This window comes from Lobosporangium transversale (genome assembly GCF_002105155.1).
Source record: "Lobosporangium transversale strain NRRL 3116 chromosome Unknown BCR41scaffold_3, whole genome shotgun sequence".
In the NCBI taxonomy this organism is placed as follows: domain Eukaryota; kingdom Fungi; phylum Mortierellomycota; class Mortierellomycetes; order Mortierellales; family Mortierellaceae; genus Lobosporangium; species Lobosporangium transversale.
The window spans coordinates 641480-662733 of record NW_019028981.1 but is presented as its reverse complement, the minus strand read 5'-3'; the positions used below and the strand labels follow the sequence as shown (position 1 = coordinate 662733).

Below are 21254 nucleotides of genomic sequence, written 5' to 3'. Positions count from 1 at the left end.
TTTGAGTTTTTTGGCTGCATCTTCTCATTTAATCTAATTAATCTAATTACAAGGGTTTCGCAAGCTTATCAATTTCTGTTTAAAGATCGTAGATCTTGGTGTACTTGTCAGTCAAATATTGAACATAAAGATTGCTGTCCAAAGGCTTGCCAGTCAACTCGCGAATCAAATCATCTCCTGATTCTTTCAACGATCCTTGGCGGTGAATGTTCTCATTCAACCACTTCTTCAGCACATGAAACTCGCCCTTGACCAGATGCTCATCCAAGTCGGGGATGGCCTGTTTAGCGGCATTGAAGATCTGAACAGCGTAAATTGATCCCAGAGTGTAAGTGGGGAAGTAGCCGATAAGGCCGACAGCCCAGTGAGTATCCTGCAAGCATCCAAGACGATCCTCCTTCACTTCCAAATCAAGATACTCTTTCATTTTGGCGTTCCAAACGCGGGGGACTTCTGCAACGGTAATATCGCCCTCAACCAAAGCCTTTTCGATTTCGTAGCGGAGAATAATGTGCATAGGATAGGTTACTTCATCAGCTTCAATGCGGATAAAACCTGGTTCAACCCGGTTGAAAGCATTATAGAACTGATGAGGGGTAATCGATTGAAGATTCTCATGAGAGGGCTCTTGAAACTGTTCCTTGAGAAGAGGAAGGACATAGGTCCAGAATGGCTCACTTAAACCGACCATACGCTCCCTAAAAAAAAAAAAAAAAAAAAAAAAAAGTCAGGATTGAGCTTGAGCTACCAATGCTACTAGAAAGACCATGTCAACGTTCACAAGTGCTATACCAGAGAAGAGACTGCGACTCGTGGATGCCCAAAGAAAGAGCCTGGGAAACAGGTAGTCCGTCGTAATCCAAATTGCGTCCTTGCTCGTACAGAGAATGGCCTGTTTCATGGATAGTACCAGAGATACCCTCCTGAAAGTAATCAGCTGTATAACGAGTGGTCATTCGAACATCGGTAGGATGAGCACCTCCAGTGAAGGGATGAGTGGAGACGTCGAGGCGACCGGCCTCCGTATCAAAGCCGATCTCCTTGGCGATACGATGAGAAAACTCGGCCTGCTTCTTGACATCCCACTCACCCTGAATAAAGCTGTTGTCATGTTGAAAATTCTTGGCCCTGATCTTTGCAATTAAAGGAACTAGGCTTTTCTTCAGGTCAGAAAATAGGGCCTGCAAATGCTCGTCCTTGAATCCAGTCTCATAGTCATTGAGCAAAGCCTGGTAGTATCCTTTGTAGCATTCATCACTCTCTTTGAGGCCCAAACTAGTGCGAGCCTTCTCGTTGATCTTTCGAGCCTCTTCACAGACGCCACCCTTCAGCTTGTAGGTCACTCTCTGGCGGACGATCCTAACCTGATCCTCAAGGAAGGGAGCAAACTTTGAAAAATCAGATTCCTTACGAACCTCTGCCCAGGCAGCAACAGCCTTAGAATCCAAAGCAGCGTTCTCTTTGACGTGTTCAGAGGGCAAGACCGTCGCTTCCTTATAGGCTTTGGAAGCCAGGCGGACGTTGGCTAGTTCATAATTGTTCAGCTCCTTGGCCAGATCTCCTGAGACTTTGCGGTTCTGGAGCTCTTCGAGGATGGATCCCAAGGCGGGTGAAGTGGCTGCCTCATGAATCAGACCAGCAATGGCGCTGAGCTATGGGATCCGCAAAGAAAAATAGCCAAATCATTAAACTTGAGCTAACAAACAGACTCAACGCTAGGCTACAAAGCCATCATCACTTATCCCAATACTATGCTATTATGTTACCTGTTTAGCACGGACGTCACCAGCCTTGGAAGGCATCATAACCTCTTGGTCCCAGTGAAGAAGGCCAGCAACCCCCTGAAGATAGGAGACATCTTTAACACGAGTACAGAGCTGCTCGTACAGCGAGCGAACAGGCTCGGAACTCAATTGGGCAGATGACTTTGCGAGAACGGTCATGGTGGATCTAAGCATGCGCTGGCAGGTAATGAGAATGAATGAGATGAATGTTCTGAATTATAAAGAGAGCATGAAAGAAAGAGAGGTACCTACGGGCGATTATTTATGTCTTCACGACAGACACGATACTGAGAACTGGAGAGACGTAGTGGAGCAAAGAATGGCACCCTGTTATGCTGAAATTGAGTTGAAGATTCAGTGCTGTTGTTTATTATTTCGGTTTTAGATTATGCCGCAGCGTTTGCCCGAACACACAGCGAAATTCTTGTTCCTGCATCTCAAGTCTCATGGGAAGATTTGTAAAGGAGCAAATGACAAAATAGAGGTGCAGCCAATTGCACTCCAAAAATGTACTCGAAACAGGTTAGAGAGCAAAAATAGGCATCTTGTTCACTCGGCTCTGTAAAGGCCCTTAAACTAAAAAACCATCATATTTCCTTAATCATTTCCTTTTACGACTCGCTTTTTGCAACTGTAGTACTTCCATTATCATCCTCCGTTTCTGTTGGGGAACCTCCCTTTGGCTTGGTTCTCACTTGAAAACAATACACCAACTTTCTTTGCCAATATCGGACGGCTTGACAGCCATCACTGCCGGACAAGAATGCCGAGGTTTTTTTTTTTTTTACGTAGCTGCGGCAGACTTTAAGCAGTGCCTGTTACCAGAGTCTGTGTGAAAGCGGAAGGCTTTTTAACAGTTTGCCCATATTGCAAAATAATTTATATATCGAAAACGTTAAATAATAATAATTGGGCCTAGACATTCTAGATAAAACGGTTGCAAATGATACCCGGCTTTAGCATGAGGATAGTTTAGCTGCGGTATCGAGGGATTTTCATTATTGTCTGGGCGAGCAAAGTCTTATGTTACTTTTGTGTTGCACCGACGACAACAGCCTAAAGAATATAATATTCATGCCAGCCACATTGTTATTTGGATTAGTGACGATGTCAAGCAAGTTCCCCGTTATCTGACTACTTTTTTCATTAATAGGGCATAGAATAAGACGTACGGCTTTGGTGAGCCGTCATCATTCCTAGCATCATTTTGAAGCTAACGTGTATCCATGTTGGATCGAAAGAAAGTAGGGAAGAAAAAAAAAAAAAAAAAAAAAAAAAAAAGAGAGAAAGAAAGAAATACCACTGAAATATCGAACGCGAGGAGTGAAAAGTTATTAGGTTGGAAATACACTTTTATTACCTTTGTTCTTTACAGTCGATGCGCCTGTTTTCTTTCCCTTAATGACATGTGATTTGTTTTACAAGCTAAAGTCTTTATGAAGCATAATGGAAAACTTGAAACTGCTAGAAAGAATTACAGGACTAGTGGATAGACTGAAGGGATTTTATCCGCCAAACGATACGTTTAAGGTTGGCTAGACTGCATGCTCCTCTGTGAGGGATCGAGGTCCTCCCAAAGAAAAAACCGCCCTCACTATTACCAATTTAAAAAACTGTAAATACACTCAGAGAAGGAATACTGTGAATCAACTTGTCACCTCAGCCGTTGCTTGTAGGTAACAGTGCTGGGTATCACATTGCATGGATGTACAGGGAAGAGGAAGATACGGATTTGGTGTTATTGTACCGAGTACATGTACTGTACATCAGCCTGACTTGAGTGTATCGGCGTTTGCCTTGACAATGCATCCAAAGAACCATCGAGACAAAGGACCGATGTTGGTTGGCTGCGGTCGAAACTTTTCCCGCAGCAGATGATTTGAATCACGCTTAGGTGGCGTATAGACGTATTGGCGGACTGGAATAATGTCTATAAGACTTTATTGAGAAAGAAGAAAGATAAAAGCAAGATGACAGGGTCAGTCCCTGAAAAACATGAGCTCCACCTTGCATTGGTTCCATAAACTAAGGAAATTATCTTGACAACGCTGAACAGGTCCATGCAGCGAATCAAACAACGGGTGTCATACTTATCATACGGCAGATAACTAGCTTCGACCTCCACCCACATATGCAGATCTGCCTGAAAGTGAATCTCATAAAAGCGAGTTGATATCCTGGGGAGTGTAAAATGGACGGTACCAGTAAGGGTTAATACTTCTGATCGAGTGGCGGTTGGTGCGGTTGGTGTAGTTAGCACGGCGGCAACGTACACTGGTGGAATATCTATGAATGCCGACTAGCGATTTGACTTGATACTATTGTTATTAGAGGCAAAGACTTGAGCCTGCAATCAATCGATTTTTTAAAGACTCGGATGACAACCATTCGGCAACATGCCTCTAGTGAAAAAGGAACCGGAAAGGAGGTAGAATATAATAGTGATAGGCGCTTGGTGTTTTGATTTTCTTTAGGATGAAAACGATAAAAGTTACTAAATGTGCAAAGGAGTACTAAGTGATTATGCTCAAAGGAGTACCAAGGTCTTGGTCTTTGTATCGCTGGCTTGTTCCTTACTTATTTTTATTTTTTTTTTTTTTTTGGAGCGTATAGACAGATGAACAGTTTAGAAGAGATCCGTCAATTATATTATACATCAACACTGCCACTAAAAAAAAAAAAAAAAAAAAAAAAAAAGAACGTGTATGAAATTTCTAGCATTTCGCATGGCACAGACCATATCTCAATTTCTTAATGGCCATGTTTTTCAACATCCATGGCATAGAAATATTTTACGCCTCTAGATGCCCAATCAATTTAATCATGCACGTGTATCAATGGTTGAAGGAACCTATCATTGAACCCTGGTTATATCATGGAGGGCATGGGCGATATTTGAAGGGACTCATCAGGTCTGGTCATTTTTGGAAGGGCATGATAAAACGTATTTATTCAAAGCCCATGCCTTGTGCTATGGTCGCAATGTTTCCCACACAGCCACCAATCCGAGCGATTTTAGTTTTTTGTCCTATTTTTGGTATTCAAAAAAAAGAAGTATTCTATTCAATTCAAAAACGTGACAAATGTATTTGTTTATGACTTTCTGTCGACTTTCTGTTGAATGTTAGGAATCATTTTTCGATATTTTTTCATGGGGAAAAATAAAGCAGCTCAATCTCATTCATTCACATGCGCCCTAGACCTGGAGGAAAATCGCATTAAGCGTCTTGAACGTGCTCAGCGGCACGGAAAAACCACTAATTCATTATGCTCATCTACATCTACAACCAAATCCCTCGAGGAATCAGATTTTCTTGATAAATTTGAACAGAGCATTGGTGTCTTTGGTGATTCTCCTGTTGCAAATGGAGAAGCAGGACAGATCTTCGACTATGGCCAAGGTCTTTTGAAACTTCATTTGGCTGATGTTAGAGGTGAGGCTCTCACGCTCATGTCGCATTACGTTTGGAATTCCGCTCTTGTCATGGCGGAATATATTGAGGCTGGAAACGAACTTGACATTCAGGGAAAGCGGGGTAAGAAAAGACTGAAAAAAAAAAATAAAAATAAAAAAAAAAAAAAGACAGATGGTTCCTACATACCTCAGTCAATCCTTTTCAGAAAAGTAATCTTCTCAAAAAAAAAGTGATTGAATTAGGCGCAGGAGCAGCCTTGCCTGGATTGTTATGTGTAAAACGAGGCGCAAGATTTGTTACTTTGACCGACTATCCTGATCCAGTTATCATCAAAAACTTGGAGCGTAACTGGTATGAGAATCTGGTCAAGTCTGCACAGGAGAAAGAAGCAAGAAAAGGAATAAATAGCACCGATGAAGAGTTAGTTCACATGCAACGGCTTTTAGAGTCCACATCATCATTCTGTACCTCAACAACCTCAGCACAAAGTAATGAAATCAATGAAGATTGGCGCTTAATCGAACAGAACGTGAGATGTGCTGTGCGCGAACATAAATGGGGGACGGGCGTAGAAGAACTCTTGGGTTGTCTGCAGATTAACGAGGGCAGTAGCGCTAATAATAATGAAAGCGATAACGACAGAAAATACGATCGGATTTTGTTAGCGGACACGCTCTGGATGTCAGAAGGCCATGTTGCGCTCCTCAACTCCTGTCGCGCTCTTCTTTCCGAAACGAATGGAAAGATTTTCCTGTGCTGCGGCTTGCATACAGGCTTTACCCCTGTGCAACGATTTATGGCTTTAGCAACAGGAGAAAACTATGGGTTTAAGAAGCGGCTTATTGAGATCCGCCGAATGCCTGCTTGGGGTGAGACTAGGACCACTGAAGAGCTGAGACAAGAAAGTAGGATGCTGAAGGAGCAAGATCTCGAGCAGTTCTCAATTGAAGATCGAAACAGAACTGTACTTGTGTACGAGCTTCGTGTAGGGAAATAAAAATCTCTGATTATTAACAAAATTTTATTTACAAGTGCCCTTGTGTAGATGCAATATGCGCTTTATATACACTAAAATATGCTCCCCGACGCCATCACTCATCTCGATATCCTATAGTGCTTAATGTTGCTGGCCATGGTGATGGCTCTCCTCATTAACTTCAAAATCATCGACCACAAGGTTCATCTCCTGTCCATCCTGAGGACGAGATAGCTTAATGCTAGGAGGAAGGGGAGCACCGGGTCCTTTTGGTGTCATTACAGGTGAAGTGTTTGCTGTGAAAGCAACGGGGGCAGGCATTGGCATTGGCATTGGCATTGGCATATGCAATGGAACTGGGCTGTGCTGCTGTGGCAACGCAGGATAAAAAGGTTGTCTAGGATAGCTCTGTAGGCCGGCATAGCCTTGGACAACTCGCGGTTGTTGTTGCTGCTGTTGTTGCTGTTGCTGTGATACAACAACCTCTTCATCTTCATCTAGCTCCTGCTTGTCTCCAAAGTTAAAGACAGCTTCCTCTCGAGTACGCTCCTCTATGGGTGAATTATAATGGCTGTGATAGGAGGGCTGTTGCTGATGCGGTGGGATGTTATGTCGGAATTCTTCTTCAGAGCTGATTGATGCCGTGTCGTCTGAGGATGCGGCTGACACGTTAGAAATCCTCTTGGCATCAAACATGACTGAAGCGGTTGAGAACCGTGTAGGATCGAAATCAGGATCAACACCAATGAATGATGTAGCCGAGAATCGGTTGTTACTGTTGAGACTCTCGATTGGTTGGCTAAAATCCAGGAAGGCAGAGAACCGGTTGGGAGCTACCAAGCTTTCACCCTCTGCGAACTTGCCGAGATGACCAGAGTCCTCCGGTTCCTCCACATTAGGCTCTTCAGATCGACTGTAATTGGTGCCCTCGTGATTATGTTTATTAAGGCTGACACTTCGATGAAGCGTACTCTTAGCGGGGGCTGCACCAGGTTTTGTAATAGAGCGGGTGATGGCAGATCTGCGAGACAAGGTTCGTTTATGTTCAGACTCTTTCTCATTCATAGTCTCTTCAGAGACGAGAGAAATCTGCTGGAACTGTCCCAGGGATCCGTCCCGCTCAAGCTGTCTGTTTCTGTGGTCCATCACACTCTTCGTGAAGGCAATAGGAGCAGATCGAGTTCGGTGATGGACGTTTGATGGTCGCTCCAACCCCTTTGGGGGTTTTTCGCTGCCTTGAGTACTACCCACCAATGTTGTGGCGGAGCCTTGGTTCTGGAAATATTTTTCGGTTTTTTCTTGATCCATAAATGTGGGCAGGAATCGTTGGAGCTGGCCGATCCTCCGCGAGGCGCGTCGTTTACGAATGCACCAATAGAACAATGCAAGCGATAGAATGAGCAACAGTGAACCTACGCTCACACCGATAATGACAGCAGTATTGTTGGACGATGAGCCCTCAGTGTCACCTTCAGAAGGTGGGGCGCGTTTGTGGAGAATAGGCAGTGAGCGCCTCTCCAAGATAGAATTCATTGGATCAACTATATAAGAGGGCGCCATGGTTATATTTTTGTTTATCAATTGAAGATTAAGATATTCAAAGGTGGGACAACCGATGTGGAAGAGAAAACAACAATTGAGTGATGAGAAAACTGGCGAAGAAGGATAAAGAAATAGATCGCATAAATCAACAGAGAGGGATTATTGAGGCAGAAGACTGACGCTATCGTTGTTGTTGTGTTGTCGTTGTCGCTGAGAACATAGACAATCAAGGAGAAAAAGAAAAAAGAGAAGAGAAGAAAGACAGGGCATGGTCTGTTCTTCGATGAATATAAATACATTTTGGGCTGTGCGGGATGGTCGTGTTGTGGTTTGTTGGCTTGTTTGTTTTTAAAGGTCACTCAATTCTTTGTACTCCCACTCCCTTCCGAGGTCAAGGAAAGAAATGTCAGCATTACATTTTTACTAAGGATGACTGGTGGTATCGGCGCGTTATAGATGGCTGTGTTTACTCTTTATTTTTTGTTTTTTTTTATGGTACGACAGATGCTCTGTCCCTTCGCCTCAAAGGTAGACGAATGAAAGCAAATGGGCGCAGAAGAGCGTTCGCTGTACATACAATAAAGACAGCCGAAAGAAAGAAAAAAAAAAATCGCCCGTGGATTGACAACAGAACATGAATGTATTGTAAGCTAGACTCACTCCCGCCGTCGATGAGAACGATGTCATTGCCATTGTTTACGTTTGGTCCACTTTTATTTTTAGGGCAGTGCTTGGATGACAGGCCCAAGGAATAAGCGCATGGTTGCACACGCGCACAAACAGAAAACAGACAGTACACTCAGAACTGTTGTTAAAAATAACACGGGCGCACAAGCATTGCATTGCCACCCCTATCTGGGATATGCAGCTGACAAGCCTGTTGTATGCTTCTTTTGCCCATCCAAGCCCACTCTTCTCTTTAGTTTCTTTTTTTTTTCTGTCTTATTGGTCAAGTTTTATTCTTTAGTTTTCGCGCCCTGACTCCTTACCTCCTCATCCTACCTACCTACCCCCCTTTCTTCCATCATTTGTCTTCTTTCGTGTCAACCCAAGCAATGATTAGTAGGGAGGCGATGGGTAAGGGAAAGATTGGGTGTAAAAACATTCTCACTCTTCGTCCCCTTTACCTTCTGAAGTTGACAAGAGACTCGCAAACTGAATTGGGTGAATGTGCCAATGTCTACTTAGTGAAGTAGTCTATGATGGGTAAAAACGGGAGAAAAGGGGAGGCGCATGCAGTGCAGATCAGTCAGCCAAACAAGAATGACGCCCTTCTTCCCTCAAGAACTCCGCCTTTGAGTCCGATGTTAGATAACGCTTATATACTTAAATGTACATGTACATGAACATTGGCGACATTATATATACAAACAATAAAGACGCCCGGTAACAGTCGCTGGACATGAAAATTTGACCTGTCGACTTTAAAAAGATGGAGATGGCTGATTGTTAAAACTCAAAAACTATGTGGCTCGTTTAATACTTATAAATATGCACAAACAACCTTCACTTCACAAATCCATTACTTTTCTATATCTGTTGAAGAATTACAGCCCTATCTTTTCGAGTGAACTAAATAAGCCTAGTGACATCCTACTTTATAGATCCAAAACTATCAACATCTTGATCGACAGTTCTTTAAGCGGCCACTATCTTGACAGGCTAGTCCATCGAAATAAACCTTGAGAGTAAAACAAAAACTTCTTGGGAAGCCGTTTTCTAAGCACCAGAATGAAAAGTGTGCTCTTCTTTTTATACCTTGCTTCCTGCAATAACTATTATTCATTCTACAAGGCACCATAGTCAACATTCGTAAATGGACATATGAGTATTGTTATCATAGGATGAATGTAGTGAAAGAGGAGTTTTTTATCAAATGAAAATATGAACGAGGGGTGTGGTTGGTATGAGTGATGTGGTTCACCAATAAGCTTACCTTGGTGCCGAGCTTGGACACACAGGAAGAGCGTTAAAAAAAAACTGAATTAGTCAATCATGTGCAGGCAACTGTTGAAAAGAGCCGTGCTTCGTTCAAAGTATGCACACTTTAGCAACCAACGAATACTCTAAGAACATAACATAGTGTGGATCCAAGTGCAACACAGAACTGGCATCATAATTGAATACAGACGAGTATGAACAAAAGTCCATTCAGGTGAAGAATAAAAAAAAAAAAAAAAAAAGAGCACTGTAACCTAGGTTTATACGTGGAAGTCTAGAGAGCGAAAATATACCATGAGGCCTCAGGAATTTGGGCGAAGCACTTGAACATACGACATCATCAAACTCTAGCAAACTTGGTGGCAACTACCATAATGCTCTGCTAATCCGAAAGAAATCTTATGTAGTCCCAAGAGATTGGATCAGGACTGGTAATCTGGGCAGCCACAGACGAGCTATCCCTTTGAAGCTTGGAAGAGAAAGAAGCCAATGAGAGTATGGATGGAGATACATTCAAAGCCACCAATGAATATACCAAGCTGTTTCCACTTTACAGTCCACTTTTACCAATAAAAATGGCGCTAATATTTGTTTGAAACTATCTCAATGACTTTACTGGGCCCAATCACTATATCCGGGTCAAGAAGGCAGAGCAAAGCCTAAAAGTCTCAGTCGCAGATGGGTATGACATTCGCTTGTTCTCTTATAATTTACTTATTCCATCTCTTGGGATGGCCAATAATAAAAAATAAGTCTATGTTGATGTCCGTCAGCCTGACCCAGTTAAGGCGCTGTGGCTGAATACCGTGAAATGAAATTAAATATTCTCTTTTGTTAAACTCAGTCCAAGGCTCTTGGCGGTATTGGGGATTCGGATAAAATTTCCTTATGCTATATGATCTAACTGGCGTACCATAGCTGATGTCAAGAGGCCAACATCTTTTCTATTTGATCTAACCAGAGAATTCCCCTTGTGAGTATAATCGTTGTCTGCCTGCGAAGGCAGGAAAGAAATGGACAAAAGAAGATGGTTCAGGAACAGGAAAAATAAAAACAAAAAAACAAAAAAAAACCGTTGAGCGGTTTTATTTTACTCCTTTTGAAAGGAACGGGACGTTCAAAGATGATTTTGTCCAGAAAAGTTGACTGCATAGTATTTTATTTTCAAAGATGAAGGGCCCGATCGATGTGCCTTGGGCCAAGGCAAAGAAAACTAAACGAGATGACAGTATTTTTTGTACGTATTTGCCCCTGTTCTCGGATGTAATATAATCGCCAGGACCAATAAATAGAAATGAGACATTGAAAAAAGACGAGCCCAGGGACAAATTAAATTGCATCTCATCTTTATTGCATCCATTCTTTGTGTGTTCACACGATTCATGATCTTTAAATACCTGTCCTCCCCTCTCTTCCGTTGCTGTCCCAACCCCAACCCAAGGATGAAAAAATAAAGCAAGCAAGCAAGCAAGCAAGCAATAACAAAAGCAACGTTTTTTTAAATAAAAAAAAAACCACCTCCAACCAGGGGACTTTTTCTCTTTTTCTTCTTGATATTCTTGTCCATTGACATCGACATATCTTTCTGTACTACATCACATCCCAGACCAACTGCATTTCTCTTGTGTGTCTCTCTCTTTTTTTTTTTTTTTTTCTTCCTCTTTCTTTCTTTTTTTTTTTCTTTTCTAATTTAAATCAAATCATTCTTGATCCATCCTCACATTCAATTACTCTTTAATCATGTCATCTGCCAGCTCTCTCCCTTCCAACCCTCCCACTTCTCCCCTTGAACCAACTCCAACCACCCCCATTGCTTCCTCCACTACCTCACCATCTCAACCCTCGAATCCTACCCCTCCGAACCCAGATCCTTCCTCAGATCCCACTTCTCCACCTGACCCTAGCCAAACTTCTCGAGCCCCTAAACCCCCTTCGACGAAAACTAGATCTGGTGGAAATGGTGGAAGTGGTGGAAATCCCCCTCCTGGCGCTACCCAAACATCGGACCCTGATGATAATGGTCACGACCCGAATAAAAAAGACGGTGGCGAAAGTGGTAGTAAAAATGTTCTTGCACCAGTCATAGGAGGGATTGCAGCTGTACTCGTTCTTGCCTTCTTAGTTGCGGTGTTCGTAATGCGACAAAAGAAGAAGAATAGAGCACGTAAGAGACGTCTAGAGTTCTTGGATCATAGTGGAGCAGCAGCTCCAGGAGCAGGTGCCACTGCACGGCCTACTTCTGTTCAAAACAGCAATGCCCGACCCTCGACCCCTGCAGGTGGACACCCATTGGAGATGGCTGCTATTGGAGGTGCTGCTGTAGGTGCAGGCGCCGGTGCTGCTTCACAGCTTCCTAACAGCCATAATAATGATGGATTTGATTATCAGCAGGGTTACCAGCAAGTGCCATATGGAGCAGGATACCAAGAACAATACGATCAATACGACCCATACTATGCTCAACGTCAACAGCAACAGCAGGGACAAGCATATTATGCTGACCAACAACAAGGATACTATCCTCCCGAGGACTATCAGCAACAGCAACAATATCAAAACCAATTTGTACCTCCTGCTCCCATTGGGTATGCTAATAACAGCAACAATTATAGCCAAGGAACTGGTTCGCCTTCCATGACCCATGCAACTGCCTCACCTAAATCCTACCCACAACCTCCTCCTTCCACTACTGGCGGACATTCATCTCCCCGCACGCCTTTCCAGAACGCTAGTGGAACCCTACCCGTCCCTAGTGCTGAACAGACCTCTTATGACAAGAATGCCAAGATTGAGAGTGGTTACATCGGCACACAATCCACTGCCAGAAACCCACAGCTAGTGCCCGAAAATGAGGAACGCATCAAGGTTCCTCTCTAAAAAAGTTGACAGCATCATTGTTTGTTTTTAGTTGCCTTGTCACCAGACTATGGCTCCCGTCAAGCGCATTTTTTTTTTTCTTTTTTCTTTTTTCTTTTTTATTAATGCACAATGTTCCCCCCCGACCTTCTCATCATTCTCTCTAATGTTCACACACAAACAAACAAAGAAAGGCATTACCGTCATTTCAATCATCATAGTCATAGACTAACCGACCTAATCTGAGGAACACAAAAAAAAACTAGACCATTTCTCTTTGAAGGTCACGTAATACCTTTTTTTATTTTTCGCCTTGCATAAATAATTGTAATACTTTATCTCTTCAATAAAACATGTCTTTATCATGCTCTTAATGTTCACAAAGAAAGCTCCACGAGACGTGTCATTCATGCCCCTTTTCAGTACATGTTCATCTAATGTACTCTCACTCACGCGCAGACATACACATCCTACATTTTTCTGTAATCGGCGTTTATTTGTCTTTATCTTTGTCTTGTATTCATTTGCTATACACCAAAGAGAGATCCTTTAAAAAGAGAATGACGCCCCAATTTTTGGTATGGACATTTGTGGTGTTTTGGACACAATCACAAGTCCAAGACAAGGAGCTTACTGTCAAGCGTTTTATTAGTTGCAATGAATAGAAACTGGGGTCGTAATATATCGTTACATGTAGAAATAGAGTAAATAATATCACCATGAAAACGCGTTTATTTTTTTTTTTTTATTTTTTTTTTTTTGGCTGTAGTCATATTTAATAAAATAAGTTTTGGCTGAAGTCAAAGCAAAATAGAATGGATAGAAATTTCACAATTGACGTTTATTCAATCATCTTCGTTCCTTTGTCCTCGTTATCATCATGAATGCTCTTAGCTTTCACAAAAGTTTAGCAGATTAATCCATATTACTTAATATCCTGAGAAAATAATTATTGATCCAGACATCAACCTCCTCCTTAATCGAGGAGGCTTTTGAGTGTTGGGATCTCTGTGCTTAATGATATGGAATGTGAAACTACTCCGAAATGACATTACTGCTTTTTCGCCTCATTTTCCTCATACATTTATGCAAGGAGTTTGGTATGATGATCTTATATAAGTCTGGCGAGCTCCCAGATGGGATAGAATGGGTAGCAATATCATTCCTCCGTTGAAGACGATCTTATCGGTCCTTTGGAGACAAGGCAGAACCCAATGACACAACAGGGCACGTATAGTCTACAATGTATGAGAGCTTCTTTTGGCTCATACTTCTGGTATCCCATAATTATGGACTTGCTACAGCCCAATTTTGTTGCTATGAATGAAAAGCATTTTCAAAGTACAAGTAGATCCAAAAAGCCTAAATACGGGCTGAACAACCTCAATTGTCAATGGCTCTTTTATGAAGAATAGCATCATCAACAGTAAACAATGCGTAAATATTGGTCAGCCTTTGCAAGAGCAAGTTTGTGACCCTTTGCCACTTAACAATGTCCTTGTAAGTTGAGAACCTCCTCTCCATCCAATAGAAGGGGGTGGTGTAAGAGAGACGTACACTGCGTCGAAGCAAATATCATCATTAACTGCCACAACTGCTCGAAAATGCTACGGATGAACACGAGGCTGTTAAAGCTGTAGGCGTGTATGGTAGCGGCTACACGAGAACCATATGACAACTCTTTGATTAACGGCCGATAAAGTTCAATCATTATCACCTTTCACTACTTTTTCACCCTTATTGAGCTTGAAACATGCTCTATATGTATGATCTTTACAATCATTGTCCTCATCACGATCGTCTCTATTCTATTCTATATCTATATGGTATATGCAACCATGCAAGGCATGTATACAGCTTATGGCCGAGCAGTAAAGGCTAACTTTGGTATCAATGTTTGCATTCAATCGTATCCCTCACTAATGGGTTTTCCAAACCTGAATCAATGTACTTCATATATCTTAGTAAAGCAAAAAGCGTTTAGCCCTGATGGTCCTGGTGAAAACGAAACGAATGGCTCGTGATGACACAGATAAGCGATTTTTTTTTACATTTTGTGAATAAAATCATATGACGACAGTAATCTGATACTTAAGGATCCTCCCATGAACAAAAAAAATTATTGGCTTAATTACACAGGAGGCTCGCAGGCTCCGAGCCCGGGACGAGCGTTTTTCAAACAGAGGACTCATCTTTGGCACTTGACGCCATAGGAAGCGATGTTCTGCGGATTCCGAAACTGCTACAGAATGGTAGCATCCAGGTGTATGTACAAGCCTTAACTTCGCTTTAACAAAGGAAGCATCGGCGTTCTGATGGATAACTCAACCTGGCTAAACTGAATGCGTAGTAAGTCTATGATTGTATATTTCGATAAAGTAAAACGTTTCATCAAGAGAATGTGCGTCGCGTTCGTGTACTCTTTTTTCTAGAAATTCATAGGACCTCTCTTTTAGAGAGGTTTTTGCCAATTATAAGCCTATTACTTTATAAAACTTTTGTAATTGACATGGACTAACCAAAAATGGCATCTTTATGAGTCTCTATTTTTTTTTTCTTCATTGACAGTTTGATTTTCAATCATGCCTAATCACCCTCTGAAACAGCAACTGAGAACTGGCACTCGTTTTTTTTTTTTTTTTTTTTTTTTTTAAACTGCCACTCACATACTAGAATACTATTCCTGTGAATGCCCTAATCGCTACTTCTAGACTCTATACGGGACACCTTGGGAGCAAAGACAGATGAAATTAAATCTCAGAAAATGAATATAATGCTAGGATTGTTTTATTATGATATTAATATACAAGATCCATGACCTATATCGGTGTTTTGCAGGAGCTGATTCGATGCCACTAAAGATATATATATATTTTACCAATTAATTGATCAACTTAGTCTCCTCGTTTTGTACCTCTCGGCACTCAAAAAAAGAAGAAGGAGTCAACTTGAGGATATGGGGTATTTTCTTAATTGTCTTTATTGCATTTGTTGCAGTTGCTGTGTCTGCAGTTGTACTTGCTGCTGTTGTTGATAGGCGTACAATGGCGTAGTGGTTGGATATCCCATAAGCTGCGGAGTCAATTGTGGAGTCAACTGTGTAGTAGCAACCATTGCCTGCCTATAACCACCTAGTGTGTTCACACCCACGCTCATAGGAAGAGAAACAGGAACGGGGACACCTGCATTCATAATGTCCATGGTCGATGGATTAACACCCAATTCCAATCCCATCCCCATACCCACGCCCATAGTCGTCGTCAAAACTGGAGCTGCAGGGAGGGCAAAGTGGAGCGGAAAATTACTGACCATGACTTGCTGTTGCTGTGCCTGTGTAGTTGTTACTGATACTGCTGTTGGCGCCGCATCAGTAGTAGCAATCTCAGTGGTGTTAATTGACATGGCCATTTCTGTAGATGTGGCCTCAGTTGGGGTGAGTGAGGTCGAGTTTATGGTAGAGGTCGGTATTATTTGCGCCGCTACAACTGCTGCCTGAGCTGCAGAAGCCGCAACAGCTGCACGCGTTTGTTCTAGCTGCTGCTGAAGCTGCTGCTGCTGCTGCAATAAGAGCTGCTGCTGTTGGATGCGGAATTGCTGTAGTTGCTCCAGCTGCAATTGCTGGACCGTAATAGGATGTTGCTGCTGCAGTAGCGCTAATGGGGATACCGCTTGATAGTACTGTTGCTGTTGCTGTACTTGCACCTGCTGCTGTTGTTGCTGCAACTGCTGAAGTTGCTGTTGTTGGAATTGTTGCTGCTGTTGGAATTGGAGCTGCATCTGTTGCTGTTGATTTTGTTGATGCTGTATAGCAACAGAGAGCTCGTGTTTATTGCAAGTCAAAGGCGCCGCTCCATGAACTGGACTGAGATGTGGCGAGATATTAGTAGATGACGTTACGTACATTTGCTGCTGTTGTGGCAAATTAAAATAGCTGGCACTCGATTGTCGGTGAGGAGAAGCACGATGGCGTCCTTGGCCCCCAGTGTATGTCCCTTGTGGTGTAACCTGTGGTGAGGGCAGTTGATGTTGTTGTTGCTGCAGCTGATGTTGCTTTGCAGAAGCATTTGCAGCTGCATGTAATAAATTGCCATGATTTCCCGAGAACGAAGACCGTTGTCCAGTGGGATATGGGTGGCTCATTTGGTGGTGGCTATTTGATAACCGACGCGGGTTGACATCTAAGAGATAGGGCCCTGGTGTTGCCGGTGTAGGCGGTGTGGGAGGGGCAGTGTTGACGGGATGATGGAGTGGAGAGTTGCTTAATTGTGAACTATAGGAATCTCTTCTAGGATTAGATATACGAATGTCGCGGATATTGTTGGCTAGTTGCGAATCAATCATCAGACCTGAATCATTTTGCTGCTGCTGTTGAGAAGCTGCGGCTGACTGAGGAACAGCACCAGTCCCTCCAAGGCGAGCATTGATCTGGAAGTCGCGGCGATGTTGCTGGACTAGGCTTGATAGTGCAGGATCCAAGTTTGGATCGCGCAAGTAAGATTCTCTTCGAGACGCGGGGGCCTGGAAGCAAACAGTTGATTTTTCTCTGTCGATTCTGGACACTAATGTCTCAGGGATGGCCACTGGAGTACTACTTCTCCTTCCTGTGGTAGTAAGATGCGGAGGTAAATCACGAACGGAACCATCCATCAAGGTGGTCCTCCGCGGGCGGAGAGGGTCTCCCATAGTTGTGCCTGGTCGTCCCGTTGCGTCTGAAAACGGATGTTGCGAAGGCGAGTCCGGTGTCCGAAGTGGCTGTTTAGGTAGATGGTTCTGGCTATGGTTCGAGACTGGTTGGTCTATGTACAAAATTTCCCCTCCAACAAGTGGGGAAGATGACGAGCGTTGTCTTTGGCCATGGTCAAGCTTTGGGTAGGATGTGCGAGCGGTCACTCCAACCATAGATATGGCACTGGAATACCGGCGATGTTGTCCTTGGATCTCCATGTCTCCAAAGCCACTGTCGCGTGCCTTGCGGTTGTGACTTTCCAGTAAGGTCGAATTGCGGATAGAATGTCCCGCTGACGCTTGAGGAGCGCTGGCCAAGATTTCTGTGCTGCTGTTGGCTATGCCTACTTTACGTACATCAGGTGACGATAACGATCGCCCATAGAAGGTACCAGCGGGAGCTGAAAGCTCGTCGGGCATCTCCGATCCCCTTGGCTCTTCAATAACTTCAATCGAATGCTTTGAAGAGTTTGGTGTGATCAGACTGCTGCGCTGATCATTCTTGACATTACTGTTCAAGGCAGTTTCCGTTATGGCAGATTCCGCTTTTTTGGAATCTTTGGATCCGCTGCCAAAGAGGCGTGATATTCTTTTAACCAAGGTGACTAGGAAGATTGACACGAGCTTCGACATTAATAATGATTTCATTTAATGCTTACTATAATGATAATCCCGATTTTCATGATCATGCGTTGCTTACGTTTTTTTGTAGCATTTTTCGGCGAGGCAGTGTCAGCACTTTCATTTCCATCCGATTTGCCCATACTTTGAGTCATGTTCAACCTCGAGATAGCTGTAGTCAGTGCAATACAGATGACGATAGGTGGGAGAAGGGAAGGAGCAGAAGAGAGGGTAGTTCAAGTACCCAAGTCGTTCCCAAGAACAAACCGGACCACAGTCATGATAATAAAACAAAATAAAACAAAATAAGCATGGTTAATTTTTTGGACAATCAAACTTAGGAAACATTGCCATAGCAGTAATGAGGACAGAGCTTTGCGGCATGGGACATGTAAAAGGATCGCGACAAGTTGCGACGAGAAAATGATGGTGCTTGTCATCAAGTAATGATATGGGCATAAAAAAAAATAAAAAATAAAATAAAAAATAAAAAAAATAAAAAGTGATGTTGATGGTAAAGGTAAATTTTTAGCAGGAATGATTGGGTAGCAATATGTGAGAAAGCCGTTATCTACCTCGAAGACTTTCAGCCGCACTACTATTGTTTTTAGTGTTGCTGTCGATATTGTCGTTCGGTTCAATGGGCTGGTTAGCCAAGTATCTAGAGCGTCGTGAAGCTTGGGCCAAGCCTAATGGTTCATCATCACTTTCTTCGGACTCAGAGGGTGTATACTGCTTGGAGAGCTTTGATCTGTGAGCAGGCTGTCTCGGAGGTGGTAGTCGCACAGGATTGTCTAGTTGCAGATACAGATTGATGATTGATGTGGAACGAGATTAAACGTGTTGAGTCAATGCCATTTTTTCTTGCCGCTTATGGCAGTCCGCACTGTCAAAATGAACAGATGCCTTCATCAATGTTGAAAATGATAACAACGAAGATACTTCAGTGTCTGGGGATTATTACCGGAAAGCGTGTATCGAATGGGTTCATAACCCTGTTCATGGGATGAATTTTTGGAACTGGTAGATGAGCTACTACTGCTTGAGCTGCTACTACTGCTCGAGCCATGAGTGGACTCGGCTGAAGATGGCAAGGGTAATTGAGTAGAGTAGACTACATGGGAGTGGCGACGTGATCCTCCAGGTATTTTTGCTGAGGATCGATGTAGTTGTACTTGCAGTTGCTGCTGTTTTAAATACTGGTTGTATTGGCTGGTGGGGTCTCCAGCAGAGAGACGTCTGTCGATGCGACTTGTTACAGCGGTATTGGATGACATGTCTGATCTTTCGGAAAAGGAATAAAAAAGGATTCCAAGGGGGAGATGGAAGGGTGGTAATAGAAAAACAAGAAACAATAAGCAACAACGGAAGAAATAGAGTTGGTTTTGTTGTTATTCAACCTGGTAATATAAGAAGGTTTAACTTCAAAAAAAAAAAAAAAAATGGAAGAAACGCCAGGACGACGGACTGATAGGGGGATGTGAACAAAGGAATGATTGATTGTACCTGTGATTGAGTTGTAAAGAAGTGAAAAATGGCAGAGATGATGGATCGAGCTTTGTCCAAGAAGACCAGACAATGAGAAAGAAAGGAGGGAGAGAATGGAGGGAGGTCTTTGCTTTTTTTTTTTTTTGCTTTCTGTCACACAGATCGCATCTTTTTTTAAAATAAAAAAAAAAAAAAAAAAAAAAACGTGGGCTGAGATAACCGAGATGGACAGACAGGGATATTTCTGCGAGACCGATCGATACGCTTGGCTTTTGTTCCTTAGTAACCTCCGCAGTGGACGTTTAGACAGTCTATGTATCTGTGTAAATTAGAAGCTTCTGGTTATTATTAGGTTCTCGCTTTCATATTCATAGGTTACAAAAGGGGCAAGTGGGGAGTGGGGTATGCCACGTCCCCCGTATTGTTTACACGCGGTCATGGCGAAGATGACATTACCAAAACACACACATCCAAAAAAAAAAAAAAAAAAAAAAAAAAAAAAAAGGGTTTAGTGACGCCCAAAAAAAGCGATGGATGGATAGGAAAGAAACAGAACACCATATACAAACATAAAATAAAATAAAATGAAGGACAAGAGATTGATGAGAAAAGGTTACCACAACCACTGAGGCCAGGGTGTACCACGATTTTTGGAGAAAAAAGAAATATGAAGGATCCAAAGGAGGCTTGCAATGCGAGCTGTGCAACGAGCATACAGCGCTAGGTGCAAGTATGCAAAAGCAGGCAACCAGAATAGGCGAAAATATAGGTTCATTAGAATCAACACTATCCTTACGCCTTTGTCCTCTATCTCACTTCATTCTCAAACTTGCTCTATTTTCCAGCAACAATGTCCCATTGGACCCATCCAGGCAGGGGATGCAGTGAGGGGTGAGTATACCTGGGGATACAAAAACATATCTACTGAACGAATAAGGCATATGAAGGGGGCAGAGAGTGGCATTATCTTTATGCGCCTATCCTGATCAGCTATTATAAATATGTGATTGAAATTGTATTTCATTTCTTCCAATGCATGAATATCACCCAAGTTCCGAGATGACTGTAATGGGCAGGATAGGGGATATTATAACCATGATTTGTAGTTGAAAGAGTATTCAATACAATGGTTTAGATAACAAAGATAGGAACTGGAATAACAATTGGGTTGATCAGATCAGTCTTCTTCGTTCTTGTCGGAAGAAACCGTTCAATCATTAAAAGGCTCGAATTAATATGACAGTAAGGAATCAAAACTTTTTTTTATCCTCAAGAACGTGGCATGGACGCGTTTTTTTTTTTTTTTTTTTTTTTTTTTTTTTAGAATGCCTTTTTTTTCCCGGCAACTAGGCATGTATGGGCGCAGTACTTAATTATTATTCCAAGAAACAAGCCGCTTGGGCGTATCACCATTGCTTTCATGGAATTTGTAGACTGACTGGCTCGTCCACTCCTTTCACAGATTATTAATAAATTGAATTGAATATAAAGGAAGAGAGTAGGCGGTGTGCTACTACTGCGGTAAAATGTGTATCTGAGAAAGAGAGAGAGAGATATGACCTCACCTTGAGGAGAATATTGTTTTACTGAAGAGAAGGATGAAATGAAATGAAGTGAATGAATGAATGAATGAATATGAGATGAGATGAAAATAAGCACGATTAGAGTACAGAACAAGGCAAGAAAGATAATGATATGGAGGATGAATAAGTGTATTAAGAATTGATAGTTAATAGTTAACAATTAATAATTGGTGACAAAGACGAGAGTGAGAGGTAGGAGCAGTAGAGAGCAAAGAGGAAAGAAGATGGAGGGAGTAGGGTAATTGAAAAGAGGCGAATAAAGTAGAGGTAATTGAAAAGAGTTGAAGGAGCATCAAGGAAGAAAAAAAAAGAAGAAAAAAAA

At 42.4% G+C, this 21254-nt stretch overlaps 5 protein-coding genes across 5 annotated transcripts; 2 read left to right on the top strand and 3 right to left on the bottom strand.

Annotated features, from left to right (window-relative positions):
- Window positions 1-79: 79 nt before the first annotated feature.
- BCR41DRAFT_392216 (M32 carboxypeptidase Taq metallopeptidase peptidase) lies at window positions 80-1943 on the bottom strand (the record flags this gene model as incomplete). Its single annotated transcript, XM_022028433.1, has 3 exons — window positions 80-698; window positions 793-1652; window positions 1767-1943. The coding sequence occupies 3 exons, from the start codon at window positions 1941-1943 to the stop codon at window positions 80-82; spliced, it is 1656 nt and encodes a 551-aa protein (XP_021885465.1).
- Window positions 1944-4935: 2992 nt separating this feature from the next.
- On the top strand, window positions 4936-6197 carry BCR41DRAFT_392214 (hypothetical protein; the record flags this gene model as incomplete). The annotated part of the gene is made up of 2 exons (XM_022028432.1): window positions 4936-5320; window positions 5431-6197. 2 exons carry the CDS (start codon window positions 4936-4938, stop codon window positions 6195-6197), a joined length of 1152 nt encoding a protein of 383 aa, XP_021885464.1.
- Window positions 6198-6314: 117 nt separating this feature from the next.
- On the bottom strand, window positions 6315-6510 carry BCR41DRAFT_345853 (hypothetical protein; the record flags this gene model as incomplete). Its single annotated transcript, XM_022022795.1, has 1 exon — window positions 6315-6510. A coding segment is annotated over one exon (193 nt), but the record flags the coding sequence as incomplete, so codon positions are not given.
- Window positions 6511-11399: 4889 nt separating this feature from the next.
- On the top strand, window positions 11400-12536 carry BCR41DRAFT_367341 (hypothetical protein; the record flags this gene model as incomplete). The annotated part of the gene is made up of 1 exon (XM_022026294.1): window positions 11400-12536. The coding sequence occupies one exon, from the start codon at window positions 11400-11402 to the stop codon at window positions 12534-12536; it is 1137 nt and encodes a 378-aa protein (XP_021885462.1).
- A 2755-nt stretch (window positions 12537-15291) lies between these two features.
- Window positions 15292-19499, bottom strand: BCR41DRAFT_345849 (hypothetical protein). Its single transcript, XM_022022794.1, has 5 exons — window positions 19368-19499; window positions 18826-19145; window positions 18437-18655; window positions 17941-18033; window positions 15292-17845 (listed from the first exon to the last, which is right to left on the bottom strand). Exons 2-5 carry the CDS (start codon window positions 19136-19138, stop codon window positions 15495-15497), a joined length of 2976 nt encoding a protein of 991 aa, XP_021885461.1. The 5' UTR covers window positions 19139-19145; window positions 19368-19499; the 3' UTR covers window positions 15292-15494.
- Between the last annotated feature and the right edge of the window lie 1755 nt (window positions 19500-21254).